This window comes from Coregonus lavaretus (genome assembly GCF_964263955.1).
Source record: "Coregonus lavaretus genome assembly, chromosome: 23".
Classification (NCBI taxonomy): domain Eukaryota; kingdom Metazoa; phylum Chordata; class Actinopteri; order Salmoniformes; family Salmonidae; genus Coregonus; species Coregonus lavaretus.
In genome coordinates, this window is record NC_140010.1 from 22,997,069 (window position 1) to 23,017,245 (window position 20,177).

General features: G+C 42.1%; 1 protein-coding gene across 1 annotated transcript in view; it reads right to left on the reverse strand.

Moving 5' to 3' along the window:
• Positions 1–10,744: 10,744 nt before the first annotated feature.
• LOC311098936 (beta-1,4-galactosyltransferase 2-like) overlaps positions 10,745–20,177 on the reverse strand; it is a gene marked incomplete at both ends in the record, with an annotated part of 124,696 nt that continues 115,263 nt past the window's right edge. The window contains one exon of the mRNA XM_084139490.1: positions 10,745–10,895. Coding sequence (XP_083995616.1) covers positions 10,745–10,895 — 151 coding nt within the window. The remainder of the gene's footprint in view (positions 10,896–20,177) is intronic.

A 20,177-nucleotide genomic window follows, 5' to 3' on the forward strand; every position in this document is an offset into this window, starting at 1 on the left:
CTTGTGAAGTGGCAGTTCACTTTCAAATCAAAGTTTGACTTAAAAAGTGGTCTAATGTCAAGATGAGTTCACGTCCCACACAATCTTCTATCAATACATAAAATAATAATAATAAATAATAAAATGTATGCACGCATGACTGTAAGTCGCTTTGGATAAAAGTATCTGCTAAATGGCATATATTATATACAGTGAGGGAAAAAAGTATTTGATCCCCTGCTGATTTTGTACGTTTGCCCACTGACAAAGACATGATCAGTCTATAATGTTAATGGTATGTTTATTTGAACAGTGAGAGACAGAATAACAACAAAGAAATCCAGAAAAACGCATGTCAAAAATGTTATAAACTGATTTTCATTTTATTGAGGGAAATAAGTATTTGACCCCTCTGCAAAACATGACTTAGTACTTGGTGGCAAAACCCTTGTTGGCAATCACAGAGGTCAGACGTTTCTTGTAGTTGGCCACCAAGTTTGCACACATCTCAGGAGGGATTTTGTCCCACTCCTCTTTGCAGATCTTCTCCAAGTCATTAAGGTTTTGAGGCTGACGTTTGGCAACTCGAACCTTCAGCTCCCCCACAGATTTCTATGGGATTAATGTCTGAAGACTGGCTAGGCCACTCCAGGACCTTAATGTGCTCTTCTTGAGCCACTCCTTTGTTGCCTTGGCCGTGTGTTTTGGGTCATTGTCATGCTGGAATACCCATCCACGACTAATTTTCAATGCCCTGGCTGAGGGAAGGAGGTTCTCACCCAATATTTGACGGTACATGGCCCCGTCCATCGTCTCTTTGATGCGGTGAAGTTGTCCTGTCCCCTTAGCAGAAAAACACCCCCAAAGCATAATGTTTCCACCTCCATGTTTGACGGTGGAGATGGTGTTCTTGGGGTCATAGGCAGCATTCCTCCTCCTCCAAACACGGCGAGTTGAATTGATGCCAAAGAGCTCGATTTTGGTCTCATCTGACCACAACACTTTCACCCAGTTCTCCCCTGAATCATTCAGATGTTCATTTGCAAACTTCAGATGGGCCTGTATATGTGCTTTCTTGAGCAGGGGGACCTTGCGGGCGCCGCAGGATTTCAGTCCTTCACGGCGTAGTGTGTTACCAATTGTTTTCTTGGTGACTATGGTCCCAGCTGCCTTGAGATCATTGACAAGATCCTCCTGTGTAGTTCTGGGCTGATTCCTCACCGTTCTCATGATCATTGCAACTCCATGAGGTGAGATCTTGCATGGAGCCCCAGGCCGAGGGAGATTGACAGTTATTTTGTGTTTCTTCCATTTGCGAATAATCGCACCAACTGTTGTCACCTTCTCACCAAGCTGCTTGGCGATAGTCTTGTAGCCCATTCCAGCCTTGTGTAGGTCTACAGTCTTGTCCCTGACATCCTTGGAGAGCTCTTTGGTCTTGGCCATGGTGGAGAGTTTGGAATCTGATTGATTGATTGCTTCTGTGGACAGGTGTCTTTTATACAGGTAACAAACTGAGATTAGCTGGACTCCCTTTAAGAGTGTGCTCCTAATCTCAGCTCGTTACCTGTATAAAAGACACCTGGGAGCCAGAAATCTTTCTGATTGAGAGGGGGTCAAACACTTATTTCCCTCATTAAAATGCAAATCAATTTATAACATTTTGACATGCGTTTTTCTGGATTTTTTTGTTGTTATTCTGTCTCTCACTGTTCAAATAAACCTACCATTAAAATTATAGACTGATCATTTATTTGTCAGTGGGCAAACGTACAAAATCAGCAGGGGATCAAATACTTTTTTCCCTCACTGTATATTTTATTATATATATTATAACATCCAACTATAAGCCTCCATCCCAAATTAATGGGAAAGAATGGCACTATCTATTTTCATAATTTCTATTTTTTGGGGGATGGAGGCAGATAGCTGGATCTACACAACAGATGGTTTGGGACCATCTCATGATTCTGGTCCTCTGTAGCTCAGCTGGTAGAGCACGGCGCTTGTAACGCCAAGGTAGTGGGTTCGATCCCCAGGACCACCCATACACAAAAATGTATGCACGCATGACTGTAAGTCGCTTTGGATAAAAGTGTCTGCTAAATGGCATATTATTATGATTCTCATCTTGATATTAGACCACTTTTGAAATCTGAAAACACATCTGACTAACTTCGATTTGGGAGTGAACTATCTTTTGAACATTCCTTGCCCAAAACCTTTCCTAATGTAGTTGAAGGAGGGGGTAACTGCCTCCTTCAACTGTGTGTATACTCTAAACAAGGATTAAGCCAGTGAAGTAGCCATGTATTTCTACACTAGTAAGAATGTTTTGATGTAGTGTAGATTATAGGGACTATCCTACATTTTGGGATGTTACACTTGTCTAGTATTGTTATTGGAAGGTTTTTTGACCAACTTTGATGGATATTAATTGAGGTATACCATCTCCATTGTATTTGAATTTGTCATGAATGGTGTCATGCCCTGGCTCTGGGGACTCTCGTATGTTGAGCCAGGGTGTTAGTTTCTATGTTTTTTGTTCTAGGTTGTGTTGCTTCTAGTTTGGTATTTCTATGTTGGCCAGGGTGGTTCCCAATCAGAGACGGCTGTAGCTCGTTGTCTCTGATTGGGAGCCATACTTAGGTAGCCGTTTGGCATTTGTTTAATGTGGTATCTTGTTCCGTTTGGTTTGTGTAACCGTAGGACTTCACGTTTCGTATCGTTTGTTGTTTTGTTCGTTGTGTGTACACTGAAATAAATATGTACGCATATCACGCTGCGCCTTGGCCCGCTTCTTCTCAAGACGAGCGTGACAAATGGAACATTATAGATATGAAAAACAATTGTCAGGTTCTGAAAGCTAAAGGCTAGTGTAAGCAACTATGTTTTTTTATGAATGTTATAGGTTTGTAAACTATAAACAACTCACTATCATAATGTCAGAGACTCATAATTGTATATAACTGTCTTAATATTGCTGGACTCCAGGAAGAGCTAATGGGGATCCATAATTTACTGAACAAACATATAAACACAACATGCAACAATTTCAAAGATGTTACTGAGTTACAGTTCATATAAGGAAATCCGTCAAATGAAATAAATTCATTAGGCCCTAATCTATAGATTTCACATGACTGGGAATACAGATATGCATCTGTTGGTCACAGATACAGTTGAAGTCAGAGGTTTACATACACCTTAGCCAAATACATTTAAACTCAGTTTTTCACAATTCCTGACATTTAATCCTTGTAAAAATTCCCTGTGTTAGGTCAGTTAGGATCACCACTTTATTTTAAGAATGTGAAATGTCAGAATACTTGTAGAGAGAATGAGTTATTTCAGCTTTTATTTCTTTCATCACATTCCCAGTGGGTCAGAAGTTTACATACACTCAATTAGTATTTGGTAGCATTGCCTTTAAATTGTTTAACTTGGGTCAAACGTTTCGGGTAGCCTTCCACAAGCTACCCACAATAAGTTGGGTGAATTTTGACAGATTCCTCCTGACAGAGCTGGTGTAACTGAGTCAGGTTTGTAGGCCTCCTTGCTCGCACACGCTTTTTCAGTTCTGCCCACACATTTTCTATAGAATTGAGGTCAGGGCTTTGTGATGGCCACTCCAATACCTTGACTTTGTTGTCCTTAAGCCATTTTGCAAGTATGCTTGGTGTCATTGTCCATTTGGAAGGCCTATTTGCGACCTAGCTTTAACTTCCTGACTGATGTCTTGAGATGTTGCTTCAATATATCCACATAATTTTCCTTCTTCATGATGCCATCTATTTTGTGAAGTGCACCAGTCCATCCTGCAGCAAAGCACCCCCACAGCATGATGCTGCCACCCCGTGCTTCACGGTTGGGATGGTGTTCTTTGGCTTGCAAGCTCCCCCTTTTTCCTCCAAACATAACGATGGTCATTATGGCCAAACAGTTCTATTTTTGTTTCATCAGACCAGAGGACATTCCTCCAAAAAGTACGATCTTTGTCCCCATGTGCAGTTGCAAACCATAGTCTGGCTTTTTTGTGGCGGTTTTGGAGCAGTGGCTTCTTCCTTGCTGAGCGGCCTTTCAGGTTATGTCGATATAGGACTCGTTTTACTATGGATATAGATAATTTTGTACCTGTTTCCTCCAGCATCTTCACAAGGTCATTTGCTGTTGTTCTGGGATTGATTTGCACTTTTCGCACCAAAGTACGTTCATCTCTAGGAGACAGAACGCATCTCCTTCCTGAGCAGTATGATGGCTGCGTGGTCCCATGGTGTTTATACATGTGTACTATTTTTTGTACAGATGAACATGGTACCTTCAGGCGTTTGTAAATTGCTCCCAAGGATGAACCAGACTTGTGGAGGTCTACAAATTTTTTTTGGCTGATTTCTTTTGATTTTCCCATGATGTCAAGCAAAGAGGCATTGAGTTTGAAGGTAGGCCTTGAAATACATCCACAGGTACACCTCCAATTGACTCAAATGATGTCAATTAGCCTATCAGAAGCTTCTAAAGCCATGACATCATTTTCTGGAATTTTCCAAGCTGTTTAAAGGCACAGTCAACTTAGTGTATGTAAACTTCTGACACACTGGAATTGTGATACAGTGAATTATAAGTGAAATAATCTGTCTGTAAACAATTGCTGGAAAAATTACTTGTGTCATGCACAAAGAAGATGTCCTAACCGACTTGCCAAAACTATAGTTTGTTAACAAGAAATTTGTGGAGTGGTTGAAAAACAGGTTTTAATGACTCCAACCTAAGTGTATGTAAACTTCCGACTTCAACTGTACCTTTAAAAAAGGTAGGGGCATGGTTCAGAAAACCAGTCAGTATCTGGTGTGATCACCATTTGCCTCATGCAGCGCAACACATCTCCTTCGCATAGAGTTGATCAGGCTGTTGATTGTGGCCTGTGGAATGTTGTCCCACTCCTCTTCAATGGCTGTGCGAAGTTGCTGGACATTGCCGGGAATTGGAACACGCTGTCGTACACGTCGATCCAGAGCATCCAAAACATGCTCAGTGGGTGGCATGTCTGGTGAGTATGCAGGCCATGGAAGAACTGGGACATTTTCATCTTCCAGGAATTGTGTACAGATCCTTGCGACATGGGGCCGTGCATTATCATGCTGAAACATGAGGTGATGGCAGCGAATTAATGGCACGACAATGGGCCTCTGGATCTCGTCACGGTATCTCTGTGCATTCAAATTGCCATCGATAAAATGCAATTGTGTTCGTAGTCCATAGCTTATGCCTGCCCGTACCATAACCCCACCGCCACCATGGGGGCATTCTGTTCACAACGTTGACATCAGCAAACCGCTCGCCCACACGACGCCATACACGTGGTCTGCGGTTGTGAGGCCAGTTGGACGTACTGCCAAATTCTCTAAAACGACGTTGGAGGCGGCTTATGGTAGAGAAATTAACATTACATTATCTTGCAACAGCTCTGGTGGACATACCTGCAGTCAGCATACCAATTGCACTCTCCCTCAAAACTTGAGACATCTGTGGCATTCTGTTGTGTGACAAAACTGCACATTTTAGATTGTCCTTTTATTGTCCCCAACAAAAGGTGCACCTGTGTAATGATCATGCTGTTTAATCAGCTTCTTAATATGCCAAACCTGTCAGGTGGATGGATTATCTTGGCAAATGAGAAATGCTCACTAACAGGGATGTAAACAAATGTGTGCACAACATTTCTGCAATCTTTTATTACAGCTTATGAAACATGGGACCAACACTTTACATGTTGCGTTTATAATTTTTGTTCAGTGTAAATACAAATAAATTGGTATGAACATGAATATACTATACGCTGTTCACTTGCTTCCTTCACATCCATTTTGAAGGGACCATTGCATGGATAGACCATATGGATAGACCATATGGATAGACCATATGGATAGACTATATGGATAGACTATATGGATAGACCATATGGATAGACTACATGGATAGACCACATGGATAGACTATATGGATAGACTATATGGATAGACCATATGGATAGACTATATGGATAGACTATATGGATAGACCATATGGATAGACTACATGGATAGACCACATGGATAGACTATATGGATAGACTATATGGATAGACTATATGGATAGACCATATGGATATACTATATGGATAGACTATATGGATAGACTATATGGATAGACTACATGGATAGACTATATGGATAGACTATATGGATAGACTATATGGATAGACCATATGGATATACTATATGGATAGACTATATGGATAGACTATATGGATAGACTACATGGATAGACTATATGGATAGACTATATGGATATACTATATGGATAGACTATATGGATATACCATATGGATAGACTATATGGATAGACTATATGGATAGACTATATGGATAGACTACATGCCAACATCCAAGCCTTGTCATTTCAGGAAAGGCTCTGATTACACCTCTCCAGTCGACTCTCCTAATATGTCTCTTGATTATGTTATTGAATTGTTGTACGTTGTTTATCTTTAATCAATGCCTTTTGTAACTCCCTCCATCTTTCATTAAAAACCCAATGTAAACTTACAGTAAGTGAAAATAAAATGTATTTGTATGTCCTTGTATGTCCATTAACTATGCTGTCTACAGTGTGCCATTGTTGTGTAGTAGGATGTTTATTACACACTGGATGCCTTGTCAGTAAGGGGATGCCAGCGGTTCATTGTCCAATTTCCCCAAATCCCTGTTGTTGACAGTTTGGGGACAGTGCTGGCATCTTAACAATAACTGTTACGTTTTCTGTTCAACCAAGTTATGCTGTGGATGTATCTCTGAGACAATATGAACATAGTTCTAACACAACCTAGGAATTATCCTTTCTTTGTAATGCATCCACTGATGGGAGCGGGACTTGGTCGAGACTGCTATTAGTAGATATTATATTAGAATTTGGCTAATGCAAAAAATTTCTAATCTAGGCGTAGCCTCCCCTTAGAGCCAGATTCCGTCTAAGCAAAGTAGTTTTAGCCTTTCAATTTGAGCTGCAATGCAGTGTGATTGTGTTTCTTAACCTCCCTCTGACATAAATACTTACTAGTCGAAAGAACAGCAGTGGCTCAACCATTTTAATTACTTGTGAGAGAAAAAATATATATATATGTTTTACCGCTACCAATTCCACTTTGTCTTTAAAAGCAGAAGGAGTTTTTCTAACCATCACTCTATTTTCTTCAGTCTCAGCACATGTTCTATTTTCTATTACGCCCCAAAGACAGAGTGAATGAGAAATGTATTAGAAGTTTCTTTGAATGCCATGGCAACTGGAAACAATGGAGGAAATACACTATTATCAGCCCCCTTGTCAGGACTGTGGACGGATCCATCCCAATGGCACCACTATTCCCTACTTAATTGACCAAGCCCTATGGGCCCTGGTCAAAAGGGGCCCTGGTCAAAAGTAGTGCACTATGAAGGGAATAGGGTGCAATTTGGGACGAAGATGACAACATGCATGTGAAACCTATTTTCTCATCTGGCAAGGAAAAACAAACCAATCACATGAGTGTATCTCATTTACCATCAGATTTATTGATTGTATAGAAAAAGTAGGTTTGATATGACATTATGCATTCTATATAAGATATAACATTTTCAACATTCAATGTACAAAACCTAGATAGATACAGTGAATCTTTAAAAATGCACTCAGGCTTGAAGGCCCGAGGCAGTCAGTAGTTGATGTTGTTCTCCAATGCCCTCACCCTATCATGTTCCTCTTTCAGTTACCCACCACTTCCTTTAAACTCTGACAATGAGGGAAAAGATTGCTCAATGAGCCTTTGGTTGAAACGTATAAGAAGTAGGATGCTGTGCAATGTCTGCCAACAGGAGATGGATGAAGAGAGAACTTCAGACACACTCCAAAGGGTGGACAGCACATTAGCATTCCACCTTCCAGCTTTTCCTACTTAAGGCTGCATCAAAAACATGGTCAACGAAAAAAGCTGATGCCCCGCAATTATACATTACCAGGACAAACTGAAGATAATAATAGTTGACTGCGGGGAGGGTGGGAACAGAGGGGTGTGTCCCAAATGGCACCCTATTGCCTATATAGTGCACTACTTTTGACCAGGGCTCATAGAAGCCCCGTAGTGCACTATGTAGGGAATCGGGTGCCATTTGGGACACAGACAAGGAGTGGTGCTTTATCACTGATTCAAAGCTGGCGAGTTGTGAGAGAGAGAGAGACAGTCCTGGGAAGGATGTCTCTAAGCTTATGCTGAAAGGTCCCCCTGTCAATACGCATCATATTAAATCTGTATTATACAGTACCTACAATGTTATACCACAGTCACTATGTGTGGGGTAGTGGGGCAGAATACAGCCTATAGGCCAAATAAGATAATATCATGGATATACCAATATGATTCATGATTAGATTGATATAATAGAACCAATAGGATTTATTATTCCTGTAGTAGCCTACTTGGGTCATGATCTCTATATAGATATCAAGTCAACAGAACAGACTGAGTTCTATTATATGTTTTCCTCTGTTAACAACACAAATTACATGATAATGCCTGTCCATGCACCTGTAATGATCACTACTAGCTGTTGAGTGAGTCTACAAGTCTGATATGTACACAAATCACATCCTGTAGTCTACTGTACAGAAAACCAAATATCCACCAATTGTACAGTAAGATCTTTGACTGGAGTTATGATAAAAAGCCATCATCAGCAGAAAACCCCCCAAATTATTTCATTTAATGAAACCAGTGAATAAAATTTTAGTACCAAGCATTTTCAGGGTTGTGTGCTACATCAGTAGTGAGCTCGTTCTGTTAAACAGGTTTTAGGTAATGATGATGCTAGCTATATATAAAAGCTCCTTCCCAAAGTTCCAAGTAGTATATTTAGCCTTTTGGAGAATTATTCCCTCAGCATGGAACATAAAAGTAGAAGCTTGGCAGCCTGATGAATCATACTATACTGGGACCATAGGCAGGAATATGTGAAATTCAAAATCCTGTGGTCCACAGCTATCAGGGAGCAGTACATACACAGTAAATCCATTTGACAGTTACAGATAAATAGAGTAGCGTAAAAGGACATCGGTCTCCAGTGTAGAATGGGGAGTAGAGTATTCACTTTGCGAGGTGCTCTCTTTTCCAAGGGCACAGCAACTCACACCAGTAGTAACGCACTCCAAAATGAAAAGGCAGCAGAATGAGAGAGAGAAGAGAGAAATGAGAGAGAGAAAGGATTGTTGATGTCCTCCTGATATTTCTATAGAGGAGCAGTGTGCTTCAGACTCAGCTGTCTGTGTATTCATCAGATGGCCAAGTACAGAAAAACATTGTGGTGTTCACACAGACACACGGCACAAAGAGAGAAGTATGGAAGAGCCAGAGAGAGGAATAAAAGGCAGTGGAGAGTGTTGTCGAGAAAAAAAAGGGAAATGCACTCAAACTTTAAAAGGCTCTTAAAAATAAACAGAAGGGAAACGGGTAAATACTCACTGACTCAAGCCTGGTCAAGAAAACCATTGATAGTACAAAAACATTTCCACGTCACTTCACACAACAGGAATGTCGTTTTTAAAAATCCCAGAATGCAGCATTCCTTATCATTGGCCCTCATAAAAATTCTGAAGGCATCAGTTTGGTGTTTAGGCAGTACAAAAAAAGGAGAAGAGAGTGAGAGAAGAAAAAGCTTACTTACTTCAGATGTTAAAAGGCTTTCATACACTGGTAGTGTTAATAGTAATATGATATTTGATATTTTCTTACTGTATGTGGGCTAGTTTTCCATTTAATCTAGGGGAATCCACCCTGAGGAAATAACTAACTTCCGTTCTGTTCTTATCACCTCAGTGCAGTGTGCTTCTGCCTTTGAATGGATGGAATGAATGCTACAATGCAAATATTCACCATACTAGACTCTCCTTATCAACAGTATTCACAATTTCCACCACTAGGTTATCAATGCCTTATAATTTTATTTTGAAACGAAAAAGAAAACATTTAGTAGAGTCTTGTATTTTGAGCAAGAGATTATCCTCTTCTAAAACTGTCTTGAATCCATTTTCAAACAGCAAAGGTTTACACTCCCATCACTATCTACTATAACCTCTATGAGTGAGAACACGTCAGAACACATCTGATGATCACCTGTCAGAACCATGCCAGAAGTTCATCTTCTGTTCTATTTACTGGACCTCTCTTCTCCACAAACAGGTCAAAACCAGTTCCTTAGATAGTCATACCCATCCACAACCAGGAGGTCTTTATTAACTGTATGTCTCTCAAACTTGTTTCCATCCACATAAAGAAAGAGACCAAAGAGAGACCGGAGTTGGTGCACAATGTCGCTCTGCTCCAGAACCATTTCTCAACGGCAGAGACATGGGAAATGGAGAAAGCCTGCGTTAGATGCAGGCACAGACAGTACACATTCATTTTGTGCCGATATAGTATGTTCTGATTAGTCCCCCCAGAGTCAGCGTCCCAGGTTGGGGGCCTGCCGTAACCGTTGAGCTGTGGGCAGTGTTGGACTGCAATGGCTATGTATCCCCACTCAGAGTGGGCTGTGAGAGGTCTGGGAGGGCTCCTAGCCCATGTCGATGGGGGGGAATCTGGGTCTGGCTCGGGCTGAGGGAGGTAGAGGTGGGGGCAGAGATGGAGGCTCTCTGCTGTGCATTACCGTTCTCTGCCCCATCTCCCTCCCTCTCCATGTCAAGGCCGGGTCTCTCGATCTGTCTATCCCCTGAAAGGCCGGGGCGGAGGTTTGCCGATCTCCACAGAGATGTTGGTGTAGAGAGGGTATTTCTTAAACTGGACCACGCGGTACGTTAACGTGCTGATCCCATCTCTCTTCATAGTGTTCTTGGTGTTCTGGATCTTGTTGAATCTGGAGAAAATGAGGGAAAAACTCATTATTATTACAGGGAAATATTAGCATTGTAGCAAGCAGTGAAATGTTATTGTATGTTTTACTTTTTCATCATTGTGGCTAACATACATGTTGGTTTTGCATGTTTCTTGTTATTCCCATATTGGCCAATAGGTGGTGATATGGGCATGTACTGGAACTCAGAGGACAAATACAGGAATCATCCATCTGTAACAGTCATCCATTGCTCAATGCCAAGGCTACAATGTCCCATGGTTTTCTCAGATGTCCTTTTACTATGTGAGAAGAGCCATGGATAAACTGCTTCAGTAGCTGTGTGCAGGCAGAGAGCGCCAGCAGTGAATATTAAATCTTCAAAAAAAAAGTGAATGGCTCAAACAAGATGTATTTTTATTACATTTACGTCATTTAGCAGACGCTCTTATCCAGAGCGACTTACAGTTAGTGAGTGCATACATTTTCATACTGGCCCCCCGTGGGAATTGAACCCACAACCCTGGCGTTGCAAGCGCCATGTTCTACCAACTGAGCAACACAGGGCTTGGACATTAACCCATTACGACACACTCCAACTCAACCCAAGAAGAATCCCGCAGCAGCACCTTGTCAGTTACAGCTAAACAGAGATTTCTATAGACAGAGATCTAGTCTGGAATCTAAATTAAAGCTAAATTACTTTTAGGCTAAGAGCCCTTTAAATGAGAGGGGAAGGAGTGACAGAGAGGGGGGTAGAGAGAGAGAGAGAGAGAGAGAGAGATAGGGGAGAGATTTATCTATAAGAGGAGAGAAGATTAAAAGCAATAGCCTGACTATGCTCTACTACTGTACTTAATCAGTCTCTCAATGATCTCACAACGAGGCCTGTGTTGGAGAGATCTGAGATATTCTCACATATTACTTAAATATGGACTGTAATAGCATGGAAAACTGCACTAAAGTCACTAAAAGTCACTAAAAGCTTCCCTAATTCATGTTTTGGTGTCTACTCATTTCGGCAAGGTAGCAGGTAAAAAAGCCATAAAACCATCTTAACATGAAATGATTTATGAATGGATATTTGATGATGATGCTACTCTGTGGAAGGAGGAAGCCTTGTATCCACTGATTTAATATGCATGAGCCCCGGTGCAAGGCAGTGCTAACTAATCTTTTGGACTTGTGATGAATGGTAGTCATTCTTCTTTTGGCAAGCCTAATGTCTCATTACCATGTCTAAACCACATCTCCTACTTCCTACTGACCAAACAGAGCGGGGTGGGGGCATTAACAGAGCTGTAGAGGTAGTCAACATTAATCAACAAAAACATCCTCGTTGGTAAACAGTAAACACTGGCTGTGGTAGGAGATTAGAACCACTCTCTCCTGGATACACTGAAGGATGCCCTGGTGTGTGGAGGGTAAGACTGGGTTTGCAGCAGAATCTGCATAATTATGGTAAACAAGGCTAATTTGTTGAGCTAAGAGTAATCTTGGAGGCATAATGCTTTTTCACGTGAGGATAGATACAACATAATAATGCAAGGATAAAATAAGGAGTTTTTTTCAGGAACTAAAACAGGTTTTTGAGACAGTGACGACTTCTTGTGCATCCTTCCTCTATGTACTTATTATTAAAACATCAGAGACTTTAATACCTTAACTCCAGTGAACCGGGCTGCCTGTCTGCCTTTCTGTCTGCCTGTACAGTGAGGGAAAAAAGTATTTGATCCCCTGCTGATTTTGTACATTTGCCCACTGACAAAGAAATGATCAGTCTATAATTTTAATGGTAGGTTTATTTGAACAGTGAGAGACAGAATAACAACAACAAAAATCCAGAAGAACGCATGTCAAAAATGTTATAAATTGATTTGCATCTCAATCAGAAAAGATTTCTGTCTCCCAGGTGTCTTTTATACAGGTAACGAGCTGAGATAAGGTGCTCCTAATCTCAGTTTGTTCATTGTATAAAATACACCTGTCCACAGAAGCAATCAACCAATCAGATTCCAAACTCTCCACCATGGCCAAGACCAAAGAGCTCTCCAAAGATGTCAGGGACAAGATTGTAGACCTACACAAGGCTGGAATGGGTTACAAGACCATCGCCAAGCAGCTTGGTGAGAAGGTGACAACTATTTATTATTTGCAAATGGAAGAAACACAAAATAACTGTCAATCTACCTCAGCCTGGGGCTCCATGCAAGATCTCACCTTGTGGAGTTGCAATGATCATGAGAACGGTGAGGAATCAGCCCAGAACTACACGGGAGGATCTTGTCAATGATCTCAAGGCAGCTGGGACCATAGTCACCAAGAAAACAATTGGTAACACACTACGCCGTGAAGGACTGAAATCCTGCAGCGCCTGCAAGGTCCCCCTGCTCAAGAAAGCACATATACACAGCCATCTGAAGTTTGCCAATGAACATCTGAATGAATCAGAGGAGAACTGGGTGAAAGTATTGTGGTCAGATGAGACCAAAATCGAGCTCTTTGGCATCAACTCAACTCGCCGTGTTTGGAGGAGGAGGAATGCTGCCTATGACCCCAAGAACACCATCCCCACCGTCAAACATGGAGGTGGAAACATTATGCTTTGGGGGTGTTTTTCTGCTAAGGGGACAGGACAACTTCACCGCATCAAAAGGGACGATGGACGGGGCCATGTACCGTCAAATCTTGGGTGAGAACCTCCTTCCCTCAGCCAGGGCATTGAAAATGGGTCGGGATGGGTATTCCAGGATGACAATGACCCAAAACACACGGCCAAGGCAACAAAGGAGTGGCTCAAGAAGAAGCACATTAAGGTCCTGGAGTGGCCTAGCCAGTCTCCAGACCTTAATCCCATAGAAAATCTGTGGAGGGAGCTGAAGGTTCGAGTTGCCAAACGTCAGCCTCGAAACCTTAATGACTTGGAGAAGATCTGCAAAGAGGAGTGGAACAAAATCCCTCCTGAGATGTGTGCAAACCTGGTGGCCAACTACAAGAAACATCTGACCTCTGTGATTGCCAACAAGGGCTAAGTCATGTTTTGCAGAGGAGTCAAATACATATTTCCCTCAATAAAATGCAAATCAATTAATAATTTTTTTTACATGCATTTTTCTGGATTTTGTTGTTGTATTCTGTCTCTCACTGTTCAAATAAACCTACCATTAAAATTATAGACTGATCATGTCTTTGTCAGTGGGCAAACATACGGTTACGTTCGTTTAAGGACGGGTCAGACCAAGGCGCAGCGTGATATGCATACATGTTTATTTACAACGAATAAACACACGACAAAACAACAAACCAAACGAAACGTGAAGTCCGGACTGGGAACACGCACCACTGGCTTGGTGCGAGGAGCAGGAACGAGGTGTACCGGACTGGGAACTGACGTCAGAGATCTCCGACTGTACCAGTCTTTCACTCTCCGCGCCCAGTCCTCCTCCCGTGAGGACTCCACCCTGAGCCCCCACGAGTGCAGTGGTCGGGGCTCTTCTCCATCGCTCCCCGACCACCCTTTTAGCCCCCCCAAAATTTTCTCTCGGGCTTCTTCCTCGGCCGGCGCCTTATGCGTTGCCGTTGCTCCTCTCTATACCAGGCCTCCACAGTCTCCTCCCAAGGACGGCGATCCATCCCAGCCTGAATCTCCTCCCATGTCCAGGATCCCTTTCTGTCCAGGATCTCCTCCCATGTCCAGGCTGTCTGCTCCTGGGCACGCTGCTTGATCCGTGTTTGGTGGGATCTTCTGTCACATTCGTTTAAGGACGGGTCAGACCAAGGCGCAGCGTGATATGCATACATGTTTATTTACAACGAATAAACACACGACAAAACAACAAACCAAACGAAATGTGAAGTCCAAAGGCTGAACACAAAACTAGCCTAAACACGGAACAAGATCCCACAACTAACGAGTGCCAATAGGCTGCCTAAGTATGATCCCCAATCAGAGACAACGAGTGACAGCTGCCTCTGATTGGGAACCACACCGGCCAACATAGATCTACACATACTAGATCATTCACATAGATAAACACAACATAGAATATTCACACCCTGACTCAACATATAAGAGTCCCCTGAGTCAGGGCGTGACACATAAAAAATCAGCAGGGGATCAGATACTTTTTTCCCTCACTGTATGTCTATCATACAGTGAGTCAGTGACAGATTCAATCAACCTAGTCTCTGATGTATTGATTGTCATAAAGCCAACGTGACCGACCCTGACTCTGCTCTTATGATTTATATAACTCAATTGGTGTCAATTCAGCAAGCAATTACTCTGACCCATACAAAAGTAGCCTAGCTGACGTTACACACTTTTGACTTCTACACAAAAAGCCTTGTAATTCATTTCTGATAGCATGTCCTATACTAGATGACCCAATAATGTACAGTGCATTCGGAAAGATTTTCAGACCCCTTGACTTTTTCCACATTTTGTTACCTTACAGCCTTATTCTAAAATGGATTAAATAGTTTTTTTTCCCCTCATCAATCTACACACAATTTCCCATAATGACAAAGCAAAAACAGGCATTTAGAATTTTTGAAAATGTATTAAAAAAAAAACTGAAATATCACATTTACATAAGTATTCAGACCCTTTACTCAGTACTTTGTTGAAGCACCTTTGGCAGCGATTACAGCCTCGTGTCATCTTGGGTATGACGCTACAAGCTTGGCACACCTGTATTTGGGGAGTTTCTCCCATTTTTCTCTGCAAATCCTCTCAAGCTCTGTCAGGTTGGAATAGGAGCGTCGCTGCACAGCTATTTTCAGGTTTCTCCAGAGATGTTAGATCGGGTTCAAGTCTGGGCTCTGGCTGGGCCACTCAAGGACATTCAGAGACTTGTCCCGAAGCCACTCCTGCGTTGTCTTGACTGTGTGCTTATGGTCGTTGTCCTGTTGGAAGGTGAACCTTCGCCCAAGTCTGAGGTCCTGAGCGCTCTGGAGCAGGTTTTCATCAAGGATCTCTCTGTACTTTGCTCTGTTCATCTTTCCCTCAAACCTGACTAGTCTCCCAGTCCCTGCCGCTGAAAAACATCCCCACAGAATGATGCTGCCACCACCATGCTGCTCGTCAAACATCTCATTCCAAAATCATGGGCATTAATATGGAGTTGGCCCCCCCTTTGTTGCTATAACAGCCTGCACTCTTCTGGGAAGGCTTTCCACTAGATGTTGGAACATTGCTGCGGGGACTTGCTTCAATTTAGCCACAAGAGCTTTAGTAAGGTCGGGCACTGATGTTGGGTGATTAGGCCTGGCTCGCAGTCTGTGCAGGCCAGTGAAGTTCTTCCACACTGATCTCGACAAACCATTTCTGTATGGACCAAAGCCTTGTGCATGGGGGCATTGTCATGCTGAAACAGGAAAGGGCCTTCCCCAAACTGTTGCCACAAAGTTGGAAACACCGAATCGTCTAGAATGTTATTGTATACTGTAGTGTTAAGATTTCCCTTCACTGGAACTAACGGGCCTAGCCCGAACCATGAAAAACAGCCTCAGACCATTATTCCTCCTCCACCAAACTTTACAGTTGGCACAATGCATTCGGGCAGGTAGCGTTCTCCTGGCATCCGCCAAACCCAGATCCGTCCATCGGACTACCAGTTGGTGAAGCATGATTAAGCACTCCAGAGAATGCGTTTCCACTGATCCAGAGTCCAATGGCGGTGAGCTTTACACCACTCCAGCCGACACTTGGCATTGTGCATGGTGATCTTTGGCTTGTGTGCGGTTGCTCGGCCATGTAAACCCATTTCACGAAGCTCCCAACGAACAGTTCTTGTGCTGACGTTGTTTCCAGAGGTTTGGAACTCAGTATTTGTATTAGTATTTATTATGGATCCCCATTAGCTGCTGCCTCTTCCTGGGGTCCAGCAAAATTAAGGCAGTTCATACAATTTTAAAAACATTACAATACATTCACATATTTCACAACACACTGTGTGCCCTCAGGCCCCTACTCCACCACTACCACATATCTACAACACAAGATCCATGTGTACGTGTGTATAGTGCGAATGTTATCGTGTGTGTATCAATGTGTCTGTGCCTATGTTTGTGTTGCAACAGAGGACAGACTATTTTTATGCACTACGCGCATCAGCACTCTGCGGTCACGTTCTGTGAGCTTGTGTGGCCTACCACTTCGCGGCTGAGCCGTTGTTGCTCCTAGACGTTTCCACTTCACAATAACAGCACTTACAGTTGATTGTGGCAGCTCTAGCAGGGCAGAAATTTGACGAACTGACTTGTTGGAAGGGTGGAATCCTATGACGGTGCCACGTTGAAAGTCACTGAGCTCTTCAGTAAGGCCATTCTACTGCCAATGTTTGTCTATGGAGATTGCATGGCTGTGTGCTCGATTTTATACACCTGTCAGCAACGGGTGTGGCTGAAAAAGCCGAATCCACTAATTTGAATGTGTGTCCACATACTTATGTGTGCAGGATAGCTACAAATTCAAACACCACTATTTTAAGTCGATGTGTCCCGTATTTCAGTCAGACATTCCTACTTGTATCTTTTGCAGCAGAGAGGGAGCGGCAAAGCGAGAGGTATCACTCTCGCCGAAATAAGTCCAATGTGTTTCTATGGGCTTATTTTGGACCTAAACTTGTCGCCTGCCTTCCCGTCTTTGGGCCAACAACTCCCATAGTTAGGGCGGAAACATGAACATCTTTTCATATACAATACCGGTCAAAAGTTTTAGAACACCTACTCATTCAAGGGTTTTTCTTTATTTTTACTATTTTCTACATTGTAGAATATTAGTGAAGACATCAAAACTATAAAATAACACATATGGAATCATGTAGTAATCAAAAAAGTGTTTTAAACAAATTCTTCAAAGTAGCCACCCTTTGCCTTGATGACAGCTTTGCACACTCTTGGCATTCTCTCAACCAGCTTCACCTGGAATGCTTTTCCAACAGTCTTGAAGGAGTCCCCACATATGCTGAGCACTTGTTGGCTGCTTTTCCTTCACTCTGCGGTCCAACTCATCCCAAACCATCTCAATTGGGTTGAGGTCGGGTGATTGTGGAGGCCAGGTCATCTGATGCAGCACTCCATCACTCTCCTTCTTGGACAAATAGCCCTTACACAGCCTGGAGGTGTGTTGGGTCATTGTCCTGTTGAAAAACAAAATGATAGGCCCACTAAGCCCAAACCAGATGGGATGGCGTATCGCTGCAGAATGCTGTGGTAGCCATGCTGGTTAAGTGTGCCTTGAATTCTAAATAAATCACAGACAGTGTCACCAGCAAAGCACCCCCACACCATAACACCTCCTCCTCCATGCTTTACGGTGGGAAATACACATGCAGAGATCATCCGTTCACCCACACCGCGTCTCACAAAGACAAGGTGGTTGGAACCAAAAATCTCAAATTTGGACTCCAGACCAAAGGACACATTTCCACCGGTCTAATGTCCATTGCTCGTGTTTCTTGGCCCAAGCAAGTCTCTTCTTATTGGTGTCCTTTAGTAGTGGTTTCTTTGCAGCAATCGACCATGAAGGCCTGATTCACACAGTCTCTTCTGAATAGTTGATGTTGAGATGTGTCTGTTACTTGAACTCTGGGAAGCATTTATTTGGCCTGCAATTTCTGAGGCTGGTAACACTAATGAACTTTCATCATAGCGCTTGATGATTTCTGCGACTGAACTTGAAGAAACTTTCAAAGTTCTTGAAATTTTCCGGATTTACTGACCTTCATGTCTTAAAGTAATGAAGGACTGTCGTTCTCTTTGCTTATTTGATCTGTTCTTGCCATAATATGGACTTGGTCTTTCACCAAATAGGGCTATCTTCTGTATACCCCCCTACCTTGTCACAACATAACTGATTAGCTCAAACACATTAAGAAGGAAAGAAATTCCACAAATTAACTTTTAAGAAGGCACACCTGTTAATTGAAATGCATTACAGGTGACTACCTCATGAAGCTGGTTGAGAGAATGCCAAGAGTGTGCAAAGCCGTCGTCAAGGGTGGCTATTTGAATATATAAAATATATTTGGATTTTTCTAAATACTTTTTTGGTTGTTACATGATTCCATATAAATAAAGAAAACCCTTGAATGAGTAGGTGTTCTAAAACTTTTGACCAGTAGTGTAATTAGCAAGTATCATTGCAAATCTAATTTCCAAGTGCTCCCATTCACTGGAGATGTGGAGGTCTCTTTATTCTTGTACTGTATTATTCATTTGACCTGTTCCGTGTGCTCTATGTAATGCACGGTAGTGGGGTGTGATGCAACAATAACTGATCTTTTTGTCAGTTACAGTATTGTTGTGGTTTATACTGTATGCTCTTTATGTATGGTTATTCGTGAAATCCAATCTCCATATTTAATGCTAAGAATGTGCAAAGTTGTCATCAAGGCAAAGGGTGGCTATTTGAAGATTCTAATACATAAAATATATTTTGATTTGTTTAACACTTTTTTGGTTAATACGTGATTCCATATGTATTACTTCATAGTTTTGATGTCTTCACTATTATTCTACAATGTAGAAAATAGTTTTCAAAAATAAAGAAAAACCCTTGAATGAGTAGCTGTTCTAAAATGTTTGACCGGTAGTGTATAGATCTCTGTTTGCAGTCATAAAAAAAAAAAAAACTTTATTTAACCAGGTAAGCCAGTTGAGAACAAGTTCTCATTTACAACTGCGACCTGGCCAAGATAAAGCAAAGCAGTGCAATAAAATCAACAACAACACAGAGTTACATATGGGATAAACAAAACGTACAGTCAATAACACAATAGAAAAATCTATATACAGTGTGTGCAAATGTAGTACGTTATGGAGGTAAGGCAATAAATAGGCCATAGTACAAAATAATTACAATTTAGTATTAATACTGGAATGATAGATGTGCAGAAGATGTTGTGCAAATAGAGATACTGGGGTGCAAATGAGCAAAATAAATAACAATATGGGGATGAGGTAGTTGGGTGGGCTAATTACAGATGGGCTGTGTACAGGTGCAGTGATCGGCAAGCTGCTCTGACAACTGATGCTTAAAGTTAGTGAGGGAGATAAGAGTCTCCAGCTTCAGAGATTTTTGCAGTTCGTTCCAGTCATTGGCAGCAGAGAACTGGAAGGAATGGCGGCCAAAGGAGGTGTTGGCTTTGGGGATGACTAGTGAGATATGCATTTAGTTTTACTAGCGTTTAAGAGCAGTTGGAGGCTACGGAAGGAGTGCTGTATGGCATTGAAGCTCATTTGGAGGTTTGTTAACACAGTGTCCAATGAAGGGCCAGATGTATACAAAATGGTGTCGTC